The sequence below is a fragment of the Erythrolamprus reginae genome, chromosome 1 (assembly GCF_031021105.1).
Source record: "Erythrolamprus reginae isolate rEryReg1 chromosome 1, rEryReg1.hap1, whole genome shotgun sequence".
Taxonomy (NCBI): Eukaryota; Metazoa; Chordata; class Lepidosauria; order Squamata; family Dipsadidae; genus Erythrolamprus; species Erythrolamprus reginae.
The window spans coordinates 25,219,831-25,242,365 of record NC_091950.1 but is presented as its reverse complement, the minus strand read 5'-3'; the positions used below and the strand labels follow the sequence as shown (position 1 = coordinate 25,242,365).

At 42.9% G+C, this 22,535-nt stretch overlaps 1 protein-coding gene across 4 annotated transcripts in view; it reads left to right on the top strand.

Annotated features, from left to right (window-relative positions):
• The first annotated feature begins 1,764 nt into the window (after positions 1-1,764).
• The window catches only part of PALM (paralemmin), a 122,828-nt gene continuing 102,057 nt past the window's right edge, over positions 1,765-22,535 (top strand). Inside the window, exon 1 of one of the 4 annotated variants that reach the window (XM_070747500.1) lies at positions 1,765-2,163. In XM_070747500.1, the coding sequence (XP_070603601.1) occupies positions 2,159-2,163 (5 nt within the window). In that variant the 5' untranslated portion in view covers positions 1,765-2,158. The remainder of the gene's footprint in view (positions 2,164-22,535) is intronic. The other 3 variants (XM_070747471.1, XM_070747491.1, XM_070747481.1) reach the window with 3 other exon arrangements.

Genomic DNA, 22,535 nt, shown 5'->3' with positions numbered 1-22,535 from the left:
CAATGATGCAATCTATCCCATACGTGCAACCCCCCCCCCCCCCCCCGAAAGCCAGTAATTTGCTTAGGAACTTCCTCTGGCTAAGGAGTGGTCCTTGTCGAATCGTTCTTTCTTTTTATTTCTTCGATTCTGAAGAAAGCCCTCTGCCCCCACCTCACTCCAAGGTGAATTTCTTGAATCCCCCCCCCCGAGAAACCCATCCTATTTATGAGACCACAGAGTTGGTCTTCTCCAGATCCTGTCCGCCAAACAATGTTGGCTGGTGGGACCTCAGGGAAGAGCCTTCTCTGTGGTGGCCCCTACCCTTTGGAACCAACTGCCTTCAGACATCCGCATTATCTCCACCGTACCGGTCTTCCGGAAAGCCGTTAAGACCTGGCTTTTCCGGCAAGCCTGGAATTAGACTGATTGTAAATATGTATGTTTTTTATATTGTTATTATTGATTTTTATTATTAGATTTTGTTCTGCTGGGCTTTATGGTATGAGTCTCCCGAAAATTCAAGGGTACAAATTTCAGACACACACACACTTGAAAGTTCAAAACCAATGTTCTTTATCACAAAAATTCAAAAGAAACAAAGTAGTGTACCCTCTTTGTATTGCAAAGAGCACTCGTCCCAAAACAACCTGGTAGTCTGTACAATCCCCTTAATCAGTCCTTAAGTACTTAGCTAGTAGCTGTGAAGGAACGTCACAGCCCTCCTTCTTCCACGAAGTGAAACACACACACTTTGCTCTGCTTTGGTTTCAAAGTTGTGAAAATTCAACGAAGTCTGGAAATAGCAAGGCACAGTCCTGAAGAAACAACCATCAGATAATCTTCCACAATGGCCAAACCAGCACGCTGCTATTTATATCAGCAGCTCTAATTACTGGAGCCCCACCCAAACACAGGTGGCCTCTCTTATCTCCTGTAATATTTCCTCAATTGGTCTGTTCTATGCATAATTCTGTGCCATGTGGGTCTAACACTTCATCATCAGAATCCACTGAAGATAATGGAGATTGGCTTTCTGGGCTGTGTGCCAAGCCCCCCTCTTTCAAGTCACAACCACCTTCTTCTTCTTCTGAGGAAACTGCACTACCTGACTGTCGGCAATAAAACAGGCCTATGACGATCCACCTCCACATTCCTTGGGGCAGGAGCTGGGCCAGAGCCGACCACAACAGATTTTAACTGTTTTTAGTGTGGTTGCATTTATTCCGATTGTTAGCCACTCAGTCCTTTTACAGTGAGCGGCATATAAATACAACAATTAAATAAATGAATAAATCCTCGTTCGCAGATTTCTCGGGCTGTTTTTGTGCCCAGACCGACTCTCGTAATGATTGCATTGACGGCTCAACCCTCAGCCACCGTTCGCTCGAAGAGGGCCTTCTCTGGAACCAGTCAGCCCCTCAATAATTTAGCGCCCTTTCTCAAGCCCAGAAAAGCGCCCGTCACGTTAATAAGCCCCAAACCAAAACCCGCTTTTAAAAAATAAAATAAAATCCAGCGCCATGAGGAAAGCACGTCGCATCTTTTATTCCCCACCGGAGCGTAAGAAAGCAGCGCCGCGCGGCCCGGCATACCCGAGCGGGCCGAGGGCAAAAGCTGTGGAACAATCGGGCAGCTCCCACCAGCCGCCTCGGCCTCCCCTCAGGAAGCCTCGTCGGCGTTCAACCTCGTCGAGTTCGCCGGCTCTGCTTTTTTTGTGTGTGTGTGTGGAGAAAACACCCGCCGTGGCGGGAGACGACCAGCAAGCGGCGCCATTGCAATGCCGGAGGAAGCCCGCCTTGGACGGGGAGGCGAGGGCGGGAGCCCCCCTCAACTGCATTCGCACACACACACACACGCAAGCACACACACACAACCCATCCCACACTCCCACATAATACCCAAGGCTTCGCATCCCCGGCTCGCACAGCCCCATCCGCTCGGGACGCGGCGAACCCAACCGCCGGATGGGATGTGGAGTCGTCAGGTGCAGCCGCCGCCACCGCCGCCTTCGCTGACGGCCTCTGGAAAACGGAGCTCTTGACCAGGCGGAGGAGAGGAGGAAGATTAATCCCGCTAAACCGGCTCTTCCCCCCCCCCCCCCTTTTCTTGCACCTTGCAAGACCGCCGCCAGACTGCCGGGAGTAGCCGAAAAGGAGCACCGCGGCGCCTTGGAAACATGGAGTAAGCGTTTCTTCTCTTTCTTTCTTTCTTTCATGCTTTCTTTCTTTCTCTTTCTTTCTTTCTCTCCTTCTCTCCCGGGTCCGCGCCTTGCAAGGTTGCTTTTTGGTGGTCGGGAGCCTTTCTCTCCCCCCCCCCCCACACCCCGTCTTCGTTCTACTCTTTGCAATATGCAGTGGGGACCCCACTTTGGCTGTGGCTGATGGGGCCGGGGAAGAGACCTTGCAAAGGTTTAGCCGGGGCAGATGTGGCCTCTTGTTTAAACCACCCTCCCCATCCACGGGCCAAGGAAGCCAGGATGAGGATGCATTGGGCATCTTTCAGGGTTTCTCCAGCCTTTGCCCCTCACAACTCTTGCTTAAATGTTGTGAGCCGCCCTGAGGTCTTCGGAGAGGGGTGGCAGACAAATCTAACACATTATTATTATTATTATTATTATTATTATTATTATTATTATTATTATTATTATTATTATTATTATTATCATCATCATCATCATCATCATCACTATCACTATCACTACTATTACTACTATTATTTATTACTATTATTATTTTATTATTATTATTTTATTTTTATTATTATTATTATTATCCTGCCTACCCAGGAATTGGGAAGGGAGCTGCAAAAAAAGAAAGGCTGGTCCATTTTCTTAAGGGTGGTAGTGGTGGTGGTAATGCTCCATCTCTTTCTTTCTTGCAGCCTCTCCCTCTCTCTTTTTTCTTTTTTCTTTACCTGTTGTTGCAAGCTTTCCTCTGCTGTCTGTGTGTGTTTGCGTGGCGGTGCGTGACTGCCTCCACCCAGCCACCTTCTCCCTCCGCCACACACATATACACACACACACCATCCGAGCAATGACTCAGGCGAATTCTGAGAGATGCTCTTCGTTGGTGGCTTCCCGCCGTCCCTTTTCCTTCCAATCCAAATGGGCTTGGTTGTTTTCCTTCCGTTCTTTTCTTTCTTTCTTTCTTTCTTTTTGCCTGTCCTCCGGATCCAGGTGGAGACTGCCTGTACAGGGTGGGGTTAGATAGGCCGTCAATTCAGCTGCCTTCCCTGTGAGAGAAAGAGAAGGGCCTCTCTCCCACCGGCTTTTCGTGGCCTGGCCTGAAGCAAAAAATAACAATTCACTTTTTAAATTATTATTATTATCATTTGACATTGTAATTTCTTCGGGATGCTCCTGAGCGAAAGCACCTTTGACAAGGAAGATGCCTTCAAAAGCCCCGGATTGACAGAAAACAAAGGAATGGCTTTAAGGGAAGGGTTCCCATCAGGGCCTTCCTGTAACAGCTGTGCTAAGGAAAGGGCATTGGATGCATGGCTACCCATACCTTTTGTTTTTTATTTCCTTATTAATTAAAAAAACTACCCCTAGGTTTTTGACAGACTGTTTCCAATTGGTCCTTTTAAAAAATTTCTTCAATGGGCACACAGGACCACAAAGTTGGCGGGGCGAGATGGGCGCATTTCTTTAGCTCGGTCTTGCAATCTTGCCCTGAAGTCTTTGCTAAGGGAAGGATTTTGACGTTTCCTTGCCCACTTTCTGATGAAGGACTTGAAAATGTGGTGTTTTTTTGTCCCCAGTAGCCTCCAGCAGGAATTGCTGGCGCCGGGGCACCATCTCTTGGGAGGCTTCCCAGCCTAACTGTCTTGGTACCCACGTGTGCCAATTAATGGAATTAGACTTCAAGCCAGGGGTTTCTTCTAGATGGCTGGAAAAATTGCTGCAGTGAATATGAAATTTCAAGTTTCTGTTTTTGGACCCTTCCCTTCTGCTGTTTGAATGTTTGGTTGTTTTGGGTGCATAGCACAGATTGTTCTGTGGTATAACCAGAAAGCATCTTGAGATTCATAATGGAAGCGTGTGTTTTATGGGGACAAAAAAAAGGATTGTCCTTAATTTACTCCTGAAAGAAAAGGACTGAAATGTCCTTTAGATGAAAGAGTGCAATAACCATTTTAAAGGAAAGCTTCCTTGTTTTTCACTAAGAAGCAGGCCTTCTGGCTTTGAAAGGTTTAAAAACTTCCCTGGAGCCTGGTTTTAGGCTCTGAATGCTTTTATCTTTTGTGGAGTTTATTTGACTTCTGGGAGAGCAGATGAACAAAGATGGGACTTCCCTCTGCTTTCATTTAAATATTTCATTTGTCTTTTGGCAGCTACTGTAAGCATCCAGCTAATTGATTTTTATTTTTCCAGCAGTTACATAAAGACTAGCCATCTACACTAATAATAATACACTTTTGTCTGTAAAGCTCTTAGCCTCATAGAGTATTCCAACCCTGTTCCCACAACAAAGAGATAGCCAGGGAGGGCATCATCATCATCATCATCATCATCATAATTCACAATTGTATACATATTAAAACATAGACCCCTAGCCAGAAAGAATTGCCTTTGACGATATGAGTGGCATATAAGTTAAACAAATAAACAAACAAATTACATTTTTCCATGTAAGACCGTAGAAAGAAAACATCCCCCTCCTTTAACGTTATTTATTTTATATATCAAATTTAGATCTGCATTACTATTACTTCTAGTTTTTTCTCATAATTCCTATCACTCGTTTCCTCCCACTTATGACTGTGTGACTGTAACTTGTTGCTTAAGATTTTTATTAATACTGTTTCTTCATTGCTTACTTGACCCCTATGAGTGTTGCATAATACTGTATTGAATATTAAGTGTTGTGCCTCATGATTCTTAACAAATGTATATTTTATTTTATGTGCACTGAGAGCATTTGCACCAATGACAAATTCCTTATGTGTCCAATCTCACTTGGCCAATAAAGAATTCCCATCTAATTCTAATCTAATTTGGAGATTGCCCATCTCACCCACGGAGTGACTCTTTTGATCTTAGCTTCGCTACCCTTATTTTGGAGCTTCAACAAATTAAGGATTTTCTCCTTTGACAGGCGAAGCAAATTTTGAATTTGGTTGCTTTGCTTCCAACTAGGCAGTCCGAATTGAGCTTCTTTCAAGAGAGGCCCTGCAACCTTAATTGTTGGCTCTTGTTTTTCACACACTTGTCCCTGCTTGTCAACTGTGAATCTAAGAAGTGCATTTCTTAGCTTTTCCTCCATTGCACGGTTATCTTTTTTAAGGGCACACACTGCCCACTTGTTTCCCAAAGAACATCTGAGCACCCATGGTTTTATTTCTTCCATTGGAAGAATCGAGCCTCAGCATTCAAGGTGGTGTCTGGGATCACCACTGCTTGTTCCAGGCCTCTGTAGTGTTTATGAAAGAGCCAGTTTGATGGTTCAAGAAGCTGGACTCGTTCTGTCTCAGACAGGAAGCCATCTGCTTCTAGTCTAGCCACCTGAGCAATTACACCAGGGTTTCTCAACCTGGGGAATTCTGGGAGTTGAAGTCCACATGTGTTAAAGTTATTGAGATTGAAAAAACACTGCATTACAGTGGTACCTCTACCTACGAACGTCTCTACTTATGAACTTTTCTAGATAAGAAAAGGGTGTTCAAGATTTTTTGTCTCTTCTCAAGAACCATTTTCCACTTACAAACACGAGCCTCCGAAATGAAAATCGGAAAAGGCAGGGAGAAGCCTCCGTGGGGCCTCTCTAGGAATCTCCTGGGAGGAAACAGGGCTGGAAATGCGGGGTGAAGCCTCTGTGGGGCCTCTCTAGGAATCTCCTGGGAGGAAACAGGGCTGGAAAAGGTGGGGAGAAGCCTCCGTGGGGTCTCTCTAGGAATCTCCTGGGAGGAAACAGGGCTGGAAAAGGTGGGGAGAAGCCTCCGTGGGGCCTCTCTAGGAATCTCCTGGGAGGAAACAGGGCTGGAAAAGGCGGGGAGAAGCTGCCGTGGGGCCTCTCGAGGAATCTCCTGGGAGGAAACAGGGACTCCACCCTCCTGGGGTTTCCCCAATTGCATGCATTATTTGCTTTTACATTAATTCCTATGGGGAAAATTGCTTCTTCTTACAAGAACCTGGTCACAGAACAAATTAAGTTCGTAAGTGGAGGTACCACTGTACTTCCAACTGGCTTTCACGTAAATGCTACAGAGCTCTGAGACAACGCCCGATTTAAGAGCACTGGGACTACAGACGACCCAATTCAGAGTGAGCCCCAGTTTTTAATTTTCCCACAGCCCTAAGAAAGCAAATGACATGTCCCAAAGATGCTTTTCCGAAAAGCAACTGTACTTTTTTGGGGGGTTCCCCCCCCCTTGAAAACATTTCACTTTTTCAATTCTGACTGAGGGATTATATTTATATAAATTTATATTCTTTGCAGGCATCTAGTTATTAGCCCTGATATATATGCATGTATGTATGTCAGCTGTGAGAAATCAAGACCATGGGTTAAATTCCAGTTAAGTGCCTTCTCCTATAATGTGTGAGAGAGTTTGTGCTTCTGTGTGTAAGGCTCTATTAGTATGCTTAAGAGAGAATAATTTCTGTGATTATCTCTGTGTGGATAGAACTCTGACTATTAAGCTCCTGGATATGGGACTCACCAACATCCAGCACAACTTAGTTTGAACATATTCTAGAATTCAGTCCCACGAGATGAATAGTTGTGTACAGGATATTGTTGGGTTCCCTGAGTTCCTTCCAAGCCACAGTCTGTTTTGCAAATAAACGTGTGACCTTCCTAATCTTTCCCTATCTCAAAATTTAGTCTGAAACTAAGCAAACTTTGCCATATCAATGTCCTTTTTGAGGAGTAGCCAAAACTGATAATCTAAAATAATTGGAGCAAAACTTAAAACAAACAAGCAAAACATCCCTAGAGTTGGCGCTCAAGATTGAAACATTGAACAATAATGGTAATGTTGTAATAACAATGCAGTACAATAATAGACCGTCCCTCCTGTTAATACTGCTATTACAACTGTTATTGATAATTAAAACTGCAAAAACAGACTAGAGAAAGATAATTAATCGATTCCTTTTATGATGCACAGAAAGGATAGAGCACTTCCTCCAGCTAGGCTAACTTTGCAGAAAATTACTCCTTCTTGCAACAACCCTTCCCACATCTCGGTTTCCCAAACCTTGTAGGGCAGATTTCAGAATAATTTTGACAGCATTGGGTAATAGGAGAAGTGGCCATGAGATGGATCAAATTAATTTTAAAATGAAGGAGCAGAATGCTCTGCCTGGGTATAAAACAATCAGTCAGGGTCCGGTGGCATCTTGTGAAACTAATACTGAGTTGTGAAACTACAACTTAGAACTAAGGAGAAATTTCCTGACAGTTAGAACAATTAATCAGTGGAACAGCTTGCCTTCAGAAGTTGTGAATGCTCCAACATTGGAAGTGTTTAACAAGATGTTGGATAACTAGAAGACCTCCACGGCCTCTTCCAACTATTTTAATAAAGTTTATTAAAAGGCATAAATATTTGTGTGCTGCCACCAAAGTTTAAAAATTGTTTTTCAGAGAAGGTTCTCTCTCTATATTTTATTACCACAGGCTTAATACAGCCTACAATGTCTCTAATTTGCAGAGCAGTTATTAAAGAGAATTTCTAAGACAGTGTTTCTCAACTTTGGCAACTTTAAGATACAGTGGTACCTCTACTTAACAATGCCTCTACTTATGAACTTTTCTAGATAAGAACCGGGTGTTCAAGATTGTTTTGCCTCTTCTCAAGAACCATTTTCCACTTACAAAGCCGAGCGTTCGAAACTGTAACTAGAAAAGGCAGGGAGAAGCCTCCGTGGGGCCTCTCTAGGAATCTCCTGGGAGGAAACAGGGCCTCCACCCTCCCTGTGGTTTCCCCAATCGCATGCATTATTTGCTTTCACATTGATTCCTATGGGGAAAATTGCTTCTTCTTACAAACTTTTCTACTTAAGAACCTGGTCATGGAACAAATTAAGTTTGTAAGTAGAGGTACCACTGTGTTCTGTCGGGTTCTCTGGTAGAATCCTCCCAAAAATTCACAGGTACAAATTTCAGACACACCCACGTTTGAAAATTCAAAACAATGTTCTTTATAATGAAAATTCACTTAAACCAAGCCCTCTTTTGGTATAGCAAAGAGCACTCGTCTCCAAACAAACTGGTAATTTGTACAAGTCCCTTATCAGTTCTGTGATATTTAGCTTGCAGCTGTGAGGCAATTCACAGTCCTTCTTCTTTCACAAAGTGAAACACACTTTGCCCTGGTTTAGTTTCAAAGCGGCACACAATCAGCACACAAAAGGTCAAAGTCAGTAAAGCAGTCACGAAACACAAGGATCAGATAATCCTCCACAATGGCCAAACCCACAAGCTGCTATTTATAGCAGCCTCACTAATTACCACAGCCCCACCCAACCACAGGTGGCCTCATTTTCTTTGATAATAATTTCTCAGTGGTTGTTGCCTATGCATCGCTCTCCGCATGGGTGGCTGTATCATTAACTCTTGTTCTGAATCCAAGGAGGAGCTAGATAATTGATCTCCTTCTGAGCTGTCTGCCCCACTCTCCTCCTCCCTGTCAGTCATGTCTTCTTGGTCAGAGGAGCCTTCATCATCAGATTCCACCGGGGCAAAACAGGCCTGCAGCATGTGGATGTCTCCCCCACATCCACAGTCCTTGGGGCAGGAGCTGGGCCAGAGCTAACCACAACACACTGTATGTGGATTTCAATTCTCAGCATGGCTGGCAAGAGAATACTACCATATCTCGACATGAGATGCATGCAGGTAGTCCTGACTTATGACCATAATTGTAACTGGAACTCGTGTTGTTAAGCGAGCCAGTTATTAAAAGAGGCACGTTCAATTTTATCACCTTTTTTTTGCTGTGGTCGTTAAGCAAATCACAGGAGGTTAAGTGAATTTGGCTCCCCCTGTTGACTTTGCTTTATTGGAAACCAGTTGGGAAAGTTGCAAATTGCAATCACATATCCCTGGGAAACTACGACTATCATAAACGCATATTAGTTGCCTGAATTTTGATTATGTGACCATGGGGATGATGCAATAGTCATAAGTGTGAGTTGTGGGCCATTTTTTAAAGTGCCGGTGTAGTTTTGGACAATTGCTTAAACAAAGTTGTAAGTCAAGGACTAACTATACTAAGAGATCTTGGCCAAAAACTGAAAGCTGACTGGTTCAGTTGTCAGCAATATGTTTACCTTCACAGGGAGATTTATTAGTGCTCAATGCCCATGAGTGCTAAACGGAGCCTCCCTATTCAAGAGCAATTTAGCTCTGAATACCACAAGCAGTGGGGGAAAGCTATGGTTGCAACTAATTAGAAGCATCTAATTGGCCACTGTGGGGAAAAAATAGTCAGATTCAGTGAAGCTGACCCTCCCATAGTCTTTGGTCTTCTGAGATCTGTCTTCCATGGCAACAAGTATTAATCAGGTTAGTCCTGAGCAGTCTACTTCAGAACAGATTAACATTTGCTGTAGGTTTGTACAATGGGTCTTCATAAACTGGTACCATTCCCACCCCAATTTTTGGTTGGTCATTGGGTGGATTGAAAAAACTTAGTTATCACCTGAAATTTTCAATTCCCTGAATTTATTTATTTATTTATTTATTTATTTATCTCTCTCTCTCTCTCTCTCTCTCTGTCTGTCTGTCTGTCTGTCTGTCTATCTCTATCTACCTACCTACCTACCTACCTACCTATCTACCTACCTACCTATCATCCATCCATCCATCCATCCATCCATCCATCTATCTATCATCTACCTACCTACCTACCTACCTACCTATCATCTATCTATCTATCTACCTATCTATCTATCACCTACCTACCTACCTACCTATCATCTATCTATTTATCGATCTATCTGTCTGTCTGTCTATCTATCTATCTACCATCTACCTACCTACCTACCTACCTACCTACCTATCTATCTATCTATCTTCTATGGTGCCCAATCCCGAAGGACTCAGGGTGGCTTTCAATAACATAAAAAATGACAGTTAACAATAAAAAGAACTCAAGTACAAATTAAAACAATAACCTCAGTTAAAACCCACAACTCAGCAATCCAATCAAAACATACCTACCATTCAATACAATTTGGCCATGAAAGATGTACAATTCATGACCCCCCAGTCCTGCAAGCAAAGCCAGGTCTTCATAGCCTTTCGGAAGGCCAGCAGGGCGGGAGCAGAGGGTGGAATTTTGAAGTATTATCCACAAATAATAATAAAGAATATACATATATAAATATCTTTCCTGAGTTCAATATTCTCACAGTTTTTCTCTTTTTTTGACGTGCACTATCACTGCTGGCTTTCTTTGGACCCATGACTAAGGGTCCAATAAGTCTAATAGGCAAAATAAGTGAAAATTAGGCAAAACACTTCCTCGGACACTTCTCTGGTCGCAGATTGACTCGTACTCATGATGCGGGCGAGACGCGCTGGGCCGAGCTGAACGAAAGCCATTTGGCTCGACTCTCTGGTGTTCAAGTTCCAAATCTTTATTCGGATTTCAGGGCAAAATTTTCTCGAATTTCTTGGTTGAATACCGATTTGTTCGAATTGTAAATCGTTCGAAAACTGAGGTACCACTGTATACTGCTAAAAAAAATTAAGGGAACACTCAAATAAAATATCCTAGATCTGAATGAATGAAATATTCTCATTGAATACTTTGTTCTGTACAAAGTTGAATGTGCACAACAGCCTGTGAAATTGATTGTCAATCAGTGTTGCTTCCTAAGTGGACGGTTTGATTTCACAGAAGTTTGATTTGAGTTATATTGTGTTGTTTAAGTGTTCCCTTTATTTTTTTTGAGCAGTGTATATTTGGGGAACAGCGTGTTCAAAAATGCACATATTTATTTTAAACACATTTAGGAAAAATGCATTTGTAGATTTTCCCCACAAACACACCTTCAAAAAGACTCAATTTCTGTATATTAACCAAACGGAAACAATGATATGTTGTGTAGCACTGGAGATACTGCACCAAAATATTTAGCCAATTTTAGTGCCAACTTCTTTTTAAAAAATATCAAATCAAATTTGACAGAGTCGATAAAAGGAAACGCACAAAAAAAAATTGGACAAATTAATCAAAATCAAAAACAGAGAGAGAAACTCAAACAGACAGATTTATCCATTCTCGTTGGAACCAGAAAAGCGCAGTTTAAAACTGATGGTAGTCTGAGCCCAGACAGATCCTCTACATTTTCTCATTGTCTGGTTGGGTGAATTAGAGATAAAGCAGTATAATGGCTAAGGAGGATTTTTTTTTTTGCATTTTGCCCTGCCTTGTTTTCATCAAGGAATTAACAACATCTACAGATGTACCCATCACTATTTTCAAATACATTAATCCCTCGCTACTTCACGGTTCATCTTTCATGGATTCGCTAGGGGCTGCCTTTGAAAAGTGTTCGGAAACTTCAGATCGTGCAGAATGCAGCTGGGAGAGCTATCATGGGCTTTCCTAAATATGCCCATGTCACACCAACACTCCGCAGTCTGCATTGGTTGCCAATCGGTTTCCGGTCACAATTCAAAGTGTTGGTTATGACCTATAAAGCCCTTCATGGCATCGGACCAGAATATCTCCGGGACCGTCTTCTGCTGCACGAATCCCAGCGACCAGTTAGGTCCCACAGAGTTGGCCTTCTCCGGGTCCCGTCGACTAAACAATGTCATTTGGCGGGACCCAGGGAAAGAGCCTTCTCTGTGGCGGCCCCGACTCTCAGGAACCAACTCCCCCAGATATCAGAGTTGTCCCCACCCTCCTTGCCTTTCGTAAGCTCCTTAAAACCCACCTCTGTCATCAGGCATGGGGGAATTGAGATATTCCCTTCCCCCTAGGCTTATAAATTTATGCATGGTATGTCCGTATGTATGATTGGTTTCTTAAATTGGGGTTTTTTACATTACTTTTAATATTAGATTTGTTCATATTGTCTTTTTACTGTTGTTAACCGCCCTGAGTCTACGGAGAGGGGTGGCATACAAATCTAATAAATAAATTTCATGGGTTTTCAAAGGGGGCTTAAATCCATTAAATCCATTGAAAATTCATAAAATTCTTCTACAGTATTACTGAACGCTTATTAAAGAAACTGGTAGGATATCACATGTAGTTCCAGCTGAGAAACATTATAGAATGACTGTTTAATGCAAAGGGTGGGTTTTAAAATTCCAAATACTCGTTAAATACATAAAAAAATATCTTTCCTCTACTTCACGGGTGGCCTTGGAACGCATCCCACGCGAAAAACGAGGGATCACTGTAGTCCTATTCCCATATTATAATTGGGGACTTGTTATTTATATGCCATAAATTTTTGCATAGGGGAGTTGGCTTGTTGGATGCGGGGAAAGAATGGGGGTATAGGCCCAGAATCTCTCTTCCTCTGCTTCTCCACCCAATCCCATGGGGTATTTCCAATCTGTTTTGAGAGCAGCAGAGCAACTGTGAGATAAACAGGGAATCAAATTCCAACCCCAGAGGTGCCTCTATACGTCCTCAGACCACAATACAACTCTTCAATTGGGTGCCTCCCAAATGTGTTGGACTACAGAACCCGTAATCCATTAATTGAGCTGTTGTCTAACACATCTGGAGGACATCACCAGGGGGAAAACTGCATTACCAGCAAGTCATCAATCAGGGCAGCATTATCAGCTCCTTTGAATAACTCAAAGGAGCAGGAAGCCATCAAAAGCATTGGGGGGGGGGGGAAGAAGCAAGCTGGAGCAAAACATTGAAATGGAAGCATTAATGCTGCTATTCTCTCCCATGTTTTTCCGTGGTAATATTAGCCGCATGGCTCTAATGACCAAACAAGCCATTAAAGAGAGTAGTTATCACCTTTTCTTTTGTTTGTCTTTAGGCTTGTTTGGCTTGATGCCATTATATAAATACACTTCTTTCTTCTTCTTTTTTTTTAAAGGATTAATGCACCCCAAGTTGCAAGATTTTGGCATTCTCACTTGAAATACAATATAGGAGCATACCAATGAGGGAGCATACCAATCAGCTAAATAAATATAATTTTAGGACACTTCTTGGGAGAACATCAACATCTTGTGCAATTTGGCAATCTCGTGAGTCTGCAGTCATTTTTTAAAAAAAAATAATTTTGGCTGGCTGGGGAATTCTGGGAGTTGAAATATTGTACTTTTTAATATAAATCTCCCAACCATTTCTTATTATTTAATTTATTTATTTATTATTTATTTATTGGATTTGTATGCCGCCCCTCTCCGCAGACTTAATACTGTTGTAGCCAATATATAAATGTTCTACTGTCTCCCCTATAAGCTTTTGTCATGGAACAATTTTCTCTACTTTTGTAATATAATCCATAAACAGACTGCAGTCTTTAATTAAAAAAAAACCCTTTGTAGACTTCTCTCTACCAGTCTTGTGTCTCTCAAAGGTGGGGCTAAACGACCTTCTTGTTCCCCTTTAACCACGTCATTTCTAGAATCCAGAAGGTTGAAAAAGAGACCTACTGATTAGCTAGGCAGCCGGCAGGCTGTGACTGTCCCATCTCGTTCTGATCTGGTCACATTCAATGTGTGACTCCTTTGAAGTTGCTGAAGTAGTAAATTTACTTTAGCAAGTCAGTTTAGGTCAGTGATGGCGAATCTTTTTTTTCTCAAGTGCCAAAAGACCATGCGCGCACATTATCGTGCATTTACGAGTGCCCACACCCATAATTCAATGTCTGGGGAGGGCAAAAACAGCTTCCCATCCCCCCCCGGCCCTTTCCAGGCCACAAACTGCCTCTTTCCCAACTTCTGGTGGGCCTACTAGGCTCGTGTTTCACCCTCCCCAGGCTCCCAAGGCTTCCCTGGAGCTGGGGGAGGGTAAAAATGCCCTCCCCTATTCCCTTCCCCCCTCCAGGCTCTCTGGAAGCCAAAAATGCCCTTCCAGAGCCTCTATGCAAACCAAAAATCAGCTGGCCAGCACACACATGCACGTTGGAGCTGAGCTAGGACAATGGCTCACGTGCCAGCAGATATGGCTCCACGTGCCACCTGTGGCACCCATGCCACAGGTTCACCATCGCTGGTTTAGGTGATCAAGAACTCACTCCTGGACCACAGAGTGTGCGTTTCTCCGACCACAGCAGTGAGGGTCTACTTTCATTTAATTTTGCACCTTCATCCGTTTTGTTGTTGTTCTTGTTGTTGTTGTTATTATTATTATTATTATTATTATTAATTATATTTGTATGCCGCCCCTCTCCGTAGACTCGGGGCGGCTCACAACATACAATAAAACAATTCATAACAAATCTAATAAATTTAAAAAAACATTTTAAAAAACCCATTATTAAACCAGTCATACACACAGACATACCATACACAAATTGTATAGGCCCGGGGGGGGGGGGGATGCCTCAATTCCCCCATGCCTGACGGCAGAGGTGAGTTTTAAGGAGTTTACGGAAGGCAAGGAGGGTGGGGGCAGTTCTAATCTCCGGGGGAAGCTGGTTCCAGAGAGTCGGGGCCGCCACAGAGAAGGCTCTTCCCCTGTGACCCGCCAGACGACATTGTTTAGTCGACGGGACCCGGAGAAAGCCAACTCTGTGGGACCTAATCGGTCACTGGGATTCGTGCGGCAGAAGGTGGTCCCGGAGATATTTTAATTAGTGGGCTGGAGGCTAAAACATACAAAGAACAGTTTCAAGAACTGGGCATGGCTGGTCTAGTGAAGGGAAGGACCAGGAGAGACATGATAGCAGCGTTCCAATGTTTGAGGGGTTGCAACAGAGAGGAGGGGGTCAACCTATTTTTCAAAGCACCTGAAGGCCAGATAAGGAATAATGGATGGAAACTGATCGAGGAGAGATTCCACCTAGAAATAAGGAGAAAATTTCTGACAGTGAAAACGATCAACCAATGGAACAGAAGTTGCCTTCAGAAGTTGTGGGAGCTTCATCACTGGAGACTTTCAAGAAGAGCCTGGACTGCCATCTGTCAGAAATGGTGTAGGGTCTCCTGCTTAGGCAGGGGGCTGGACTAAATGTTCAGTGTTCGTAAACTTCAGATCGTGCAGAATGTCCGCACAATGTCGTTTGGCGGGCCCCAGGGGAAGAGCCTTCTCTGTGGCGGCCCCGGCCCTCTGGAATCAGCTCCCCCCAGAGATTAGAACGGCCCCCACCCTCCTTGTCTTTCGCAAACTTCTTAAGACCCACCTTTGTCGCCAGGCATGGGGGAGTTAAGTTATTCTTCCCCCCTAGGCCATTACAAGTTATGCATGGTATGCTTGTGTGTATGTTTGGTTTTTTATAATAAGGGTTTTTAGTTGTTTTATCAAATTGGATTGTTATATGTTGTTTTACCATTGTTGTTAGCCGCCCCGAGTCTGCGGAGAGGGGCGGCATACAAATCCAATAAATAAAATAAATAAAAAATAAATTGATCTGAATATTGACCCAACTCTGTTAATTTGTATTCTAATAAGACACTGAACCCAAATGTTCCTTAATCCCACCAAATGCTTGAGACTTCCAGAAGCACAGAGGCATCTCACCAAATGTTTGAATGATCTCTGGGAATCTAAATTTACTAGTTTTAAAGCTGCCAGGTATCTTATTAATCTGAACCAAGGAAGCCACCCTCTGAGGGGGTGAGGGGTGGCCAGGAGACTTCCTAACCTTTTAGTGAGCTGCAAAAAGCTATATTAGTCAGAGTTAAAGTCAGTAGAAAGGCAGGATTAATTTTTCCCCACTTTTTGATTTCGGTGAAAATTTAAAGCAAGGTTTTTCAATCTTGACAACTTTAAGATGTGTGGACTTTAGCTCCCATAGGTTTCAAATCATTCATCTTAAAGTTGCTAAAGTTGAGTTAGGCTATAACAGAATAACAGAGTTGGAAGAGACCTTGTAGTTCATCTAGTTCAAACCCCCATCGAAGCAGGAGACCCTGCACTACTTCTAACAGATGGCAGGCCAGTCTGTTCTTGAAAGCTTCCAGTAGTGAAGCTACCACAACTTCTGAGGGCAAGTTGTTCCATTATAATCGATTGTTCTCACTGTTAGAAAATAAATCCTTATTTCTAGGTCCAATCTCTTGTTGATCAGTTTCTGTTCTGCCGGCGTGTTTCAACCGCCTGTAATTACAGGGTAATTAGTCCAGGAAGACACACACCACACGATAAAAGGAAAACCCAAAAGTTTTTTTAAACAGAAAAACAGAAACAGCTCCCTTTTTAAATGTCAAAGGGATTTTCTGGTACACACAAGGCACAGGTTAAATGCAATCCAATTGCTCACCCAATAACTGGGAAATTGAGTCCAATTCTAAAGTCACACAATCTTGAACAGCACAAAAATCACGATCTTGACAAAACAATGAATCAGATAAACTGCCATGAGGCTAAAACACCAGGCTGCACTTTTATCTATAGCACTAATTACAGCAGCCCCACCCAACCACAGGTGGCCTCATTTTCTCTTGTAATAATCCTTCAGTTGTTGTCTCCTATGCATCACTCTACGCATGCGTGGATGTGTCATTAATTCTTGTTCAGAATCCAAGGATGATACAGATGGTTGATCTCCTGGGCTGTCTGCCAAACTCCCCTCTTCCCTGTCACTCACGCTTCCTTGGTCAGAGGAGGCTTCGTCGGCAGATTCCATCGGGAGCAAAACAGGCCTGCGGCATGTGGATGTTTCCCCCACATCCACCTGCACATTCCTTGGGGCAGGAACTGGGCCAGAGCTAACCACAACAGTTTCCATCCATTATTCCTTACTAAGGAACACCGAACGCGACCCCGAACTTTGCCCAAAGTTTTTTAAAAATTCAGGTTCGGGTTTGGCATGCCGAACATTGCAAAGTCTGCACGGACCGAAATTGTGCGAGTTCAGTTCGCCCAACACTATTCCTTAGTTGGCCTTTTGAGTGCTTTGGAAAATAGGTTGACCCCCTCCTCTCTGTAGCAGCCCCTTAAATAGTGGAACACTGCTATCATGTCTCCTCTGGTCCTTCTCTTCACTAGACTAGCCTTGCCCAGTTCCCGCAACCGTTCTTCATATGTTTTAGCCTCCAGTCCCCTAATCATCTTTGTCGTTCTTCTCTGCACTCTTTCTAAAATCTCAACATATTTTTATAGTGTAGTGACTAATATTGGATGCTATATTCTAGGTACAGTCTTACTAAGGCTTTATTAAGTGGTATTAATAGCTCACATGATCTTGATTGAATCCCTCTGTTAATGCAATTTAGGATTGTGTTCGCTGCTTTGGCTGCTGCTACACACTGTTGGTTCTTATTTAATGCCCACTAAAATGCCAAGATCCCTCTCACAGTTATTGCTATTAAGGCTGATTTCTCCTAATCTTTGTGTGTATTTTGGGTTTTTATTGCCTAAGACTTTACTACTCTCTACGCTAAATTTCATTTTGTTAGTGTTTAAATCTGTCAAGATCCATCTGGTTGAGCCTAGTTGGGGGAAAGATCAAAAGCAACATGAGTAAATATTATTTTACTGAAAGAGTAGTAGATCCTTGGAACAAACTTCCAGTAGACGTGGTAGATAAATCCACAGTAACTGAATTTAAACACGCCTGGGATAAACATATATCCATCCTAAGATAAAATACACAAAATAGTATAAGGGCAGACTAGATGGACCATGAGGTCTTTTTCTGCCGTCAGTCTTCTATGTTCCTATGTTTCTATCATTTAGGCTGAATGAATATATCATAGTAAGAGATATTCACCATGATTATTTACTTGGGAGTAAGCAAAGTTCTACTGTGTATAACCAGGCCTTTTGCTGGCACTTACCATATTTTTCAGAGTATAAGACACACCTCCTCCCCCCCCCCCCGCCCAAAGGAGGGTGGAAATGTCGGTGCATCATATACACCAAATACACCCATTTTTGGCCTCCTGAAGCTCTGTCCTCATATCCCATTTTTGCAAAGAAAGGGCCCGTTTCTTTGCAAAAATGGGGTGTGCAGAGGGTTTGGGAACCCTACAGTGTGCTCCTGGGGGCTGGGGGAAGGCAAAAACACCCGTTTTTTTAAAAAAAATGAGCATAACACAGGCTACTTTTAGAAACATGGAAACATTGAAGTCTGACGGCAGAAAAGGACCTCATGGTCCATCTAGTCTGCCCTTATACTATTTTCTGTATTTTATCTTAGGATGGATATATGTTTATCCCAGGCATGTTTAAATTCAGTTACTGTGGATTTAACTACCACGTCTGCTGGAAGTTTGTTCCAAGGATCTACTACTCTTTCAGTAAAATAATATTTTCTCATGTTGCTTTTGATCTTTCCCCCAACTAACTTCAGATTGTGTCCCCTTGTTCTTGTGTTCACTTTCCTATTAAAAACACTTCCCTCCTGAACCTTATTTAACCCTTTAACATATTGAAATGTTTTGATCATGTCCCCCCTTTTCCTTCTGTCCTCCAGACTATACAGATTGAGTTCATTAAGTCTTTCCTGATACGTTTTATGCTTAAGACCTTCCACCATTCTTGTAGCCCGTCTTTGGACCCGTTCAATTTTGTCAATATCTTTTTGTAGGTGAGGTCTCCAGAACTGAACACAGTATTATTCCAAATGGGGTCTCACCAGTGCTCTATATAGCGGGATCATAATCTCCCTCTTCCTGCTTGTTATACCTCTAGCTATGCAGCCAAGCATCCTACTTGCTTTCCCTACCGCCTGACTGCACTGTTCACCCATTTTGAGACTTTTCACAAAAATGGGGGCATTTTTGCCTTCTCCCAGTCCCCAGGAGCACTCTATAAGCCTCCCAAATACTCTGCCCACCCAATTGTTTACAAAAAATGGGTGAAAAGTGGGTCTGTTTTTGCAAAAAAAATGAGGTGCATGGAGGATTTGGGAGGCTTGCAGAGTGCACTTGGGGCTGGAGAAAAGAAATGTTTTTTCCTTTCCTACCTCTTTGAAATCTTGGTGTGTCTTATATACCGGTGTGTCTTATAGTTTGAAAAATACAGTACATGTTCTCTGCATACATACTGATGTATTATAGAAGAGAAGAGAAGATAATTTTTTTTTATTGGCCAAGTGTGATTGGACACACAAGGAATTTGTCTTTGTGCATATGCTTTCAGTGTACATAAAATAAAAGATATGTTCAAGAATCATAAGTGAATCATATCACTTAATGATAGTCCGGGTACAAATAAGCAATCAAATCATATTAGGAACCAATCAGTGTAAACCGTAAGGATATTTTATGTATGGTTTGTTTGGGACGTATGACTGCTTTTATATTAAGGGTTTTAAACTGTTTTTAATCATTAGATTTGTACTGTGTTTTGTTGTTGTGAGCCGCTCCGAGTCTCCGGAGAGGGGCGGCATTCAAATCAAATCAAATCAAATCAAATCAATATAAGAAACAAAGTTACAGTCATACAGTCATTCGTGGGAGAAGATGAGTGAAACAGGCATATTTTATTGATTGATTGATTGATTGATTGATTGATTGGATTTGTATGCCGCCCCTCTCCACAGACTTGGGGCGGCTAACAACAGTGACAAAAAACAGCATGTAACAATCCAATGCTAAACAACTAAAAAAAACCTTATTATAGAACCAAACATACATACAAACATACCATGCGTAAATTGTAAAGGCCTAGGGGGAAAGAATATCTCAGTTCTCCCATGCCTGACGGCAGAGGTGGGTTTTAAGAAGCTTACGAAAGGCAAGGAGGGTGAGGGCAATTCTAATCTCTGGGGGGAGTTGGTTCCAAAGGGCCGGGGCCACCACAGAGAAGGCTCTTCCCCTGGGTCCCGCCAAACGACATTGTTTAGTTGATGGGACCCGGAGAAGGCCCACTCTGTGGGACCTAACTGGTTGCTGGGGCAATCCAGTAACAAACCCAGGTAGCATTATTCGTAATTTGCTGGCGGTGAGGCTTAGATTCAACTCCCGTGCCCAAAGGCAGTCTACACCTGACAATAACTGCTTCCTGGAGATAAACAATAGATAAGCGATTAGAATTGTGATCTTTATTTCTAGGCAGCTGAAAATAGCACACGGGACCCACCCATTTTATCTTATCAACCATTCTGCTGGGTTGGTTACCGACTGACCCGAGATAAACCAACGAGCTTCATGCTGAGTGGAAACTTGGACATTCTTTCCCTCGGATGTTTAATCACATGCAGATTTTTGCATGATTGTTCACTGGCTTCTGGAAGCTTCATATTGGCCAGAGCAGGAAAAACAGACGCTCTATTGCAGGGGTGTTCAACTGTGGCAATTTTAAGTGCTGTGGACTTTAACTCCCAGAATTCCCCAGCCAGCTGTGTTAAGAGGCAAATCTTTTACTACACTGCTCAAAAAAAAATAAAGGGAACACTTAAAAAACAGAATACTGTATAACTCCAACTAATCAAACGTCTGTGAAATCAAACTGTCCACTTAGGAAGCAACACTGATTGATAGTCAATTTCACATGCTGTTGTGCAAATGAAAGAATTGTGCAAATGAAATATTCAGTGAGAATATTTCATTCATTCAGATCTAGGATGTGTTGTTTGAGTGTTCTCTTTTTTTTTTGGAGCAATATATATCAGCCACTATACAGCTAATTCTTGATTTAACAACCTGTCACTAAGTGACCATTCAAACTTGCAGTGGAACTAATTGTGCAGGGGTGTCAAACTCGATTTCATTGAGGGCTGCATCAGGGTTCTGTTTGACCTCGGTGGGGGCGGGTGGGTGTGGTCTGTGTGGGCGTGGTTGGGGTGGGTGTGGCCTGTGGGCATGCCTGGGTGGGAGTGGACAGTTTGATGTCACTCGTGTTGGGTCGGAGGGGTCCATTTTTGGCTACTGTGGCCTCCTACAGCCTGCCACTAGGTTGTAGATCAGTACCCAGTCAGCCTGGATCGGGCCAAGGCACCATGGGCCTGTCCTTCACTGTTTCCAGGGTGACCACCCAGGCCAGATCTAAGCACCCCATGGGCCGAATCCGACCTATGGGACTTGAGATTGACACCCCGGATCTAGGGGATACTTATGACCTGGATTTAAAGTTTAAATGGTTTCTCCCCATCCCAGTTTTGTGATTTAACTTTAGGTGGTCAGAAACTGCGTGCACGTCCCAAAAATCATTACCGGAACGTAGCACCTTACCGTGCTGGTAGTAGGCCATCACTGGATTGGGCAGCATAGAAGTCAAATAAATTAAATGAATGAATGAATGATTGTTTTGTTTAATGAACATGTTGTTCATAAGCTGATGGCTCATTTACAACTGCTGCACCAGTTTAATGACTGCTGCAGGGAATGATGTAAAATTGCGTTGGTCGCATCTACAACCGTCACAATGCACGAATGTGATGGGTACGCTCCATTACAGTTAATAGTCAAGGACTACCTATACCGCAACAGATGTTTAAAAACAGAACCCTGTCCCGAATGAACCATTTTGGACAGTAATTCTTGATAGCTTTAACAAAACGGAGCCTTTGGGGAATCAAGTAAATATATAAGAGCTGGAGTGGCGCAGCAGGTAGAGTGTTGTATTGCAGGCCACTGAAGCTGATTGTAGATCTGTAGGTCAGCGGTTCAAATCTCATCACCGGCTCAAGGTTGACTCAGCCTTCCATCCTTCCGAGGTGGATAAAATGAGGACCAGGATTGTGGGGGCAATAGGCTGGCTCTGTTAAAAAGTGCTATTACTAACATGTTGTAAGCTGCCCTGAGTCTAAGGAGAAGGGCGGCATAAAAATCGAATGAATGAATGAATAAACAAATAAACAAACAAACAAACAAACAAATAAATAAATAAATAAATAAATAAATAGTTTAACATTGTGATTCCAGTGGCAACCAGATAGATGTCCCCAGGAATTTTGCAAAAAGGAAGCTACTTTATTAGGTGGTGAAACTTTTGACTGAAAGAAAAATTTACAGGAAATACAGTATATGAAAAAACAGAGAGAGAGGAGAGTAGCATGTATTGTCTAGGACGGTATTTCTCAACCTCAGCAATTTTAAGATGTGTGGTCTTCAACTCCCTGAATTCTGCAGCCAGCCTGAAAACTCCCAGAATTCCCTAGTCACTATCCCAGAATTCTGGTAGTTGAAGTTCACGCATCTTTAAAAGTTGCTCTAGGGCAGGGGTCCCCAAACTTTTTACACAGGGGGCCAGTTCACTGTCTCTCGGACTGTTGGAGGGCCAGACTATAAAAAAAACCTGTGAACAGATTCCTATGCACACTGCACATACCTTATTTCTTTCTCTCACTCACTCTTTCTCTCTCTCTTGCTTTCTCTCTCTCTCTCTCTTGCTTGCTTTCTGTCTCTTGCTCTGTCTTTCTCACTCTCTCTGGCTATCTCTCTTCCTCTCTCCCTCTCTTTCTCCCCCTTCCTTCCCTCCCTCCCTTCCCTCCTTCCTTCCACTCCACTTCTTTCCCTCGCTCTTTTTCCCTTCTCTTTCCCTTTTCTTTATTTCTC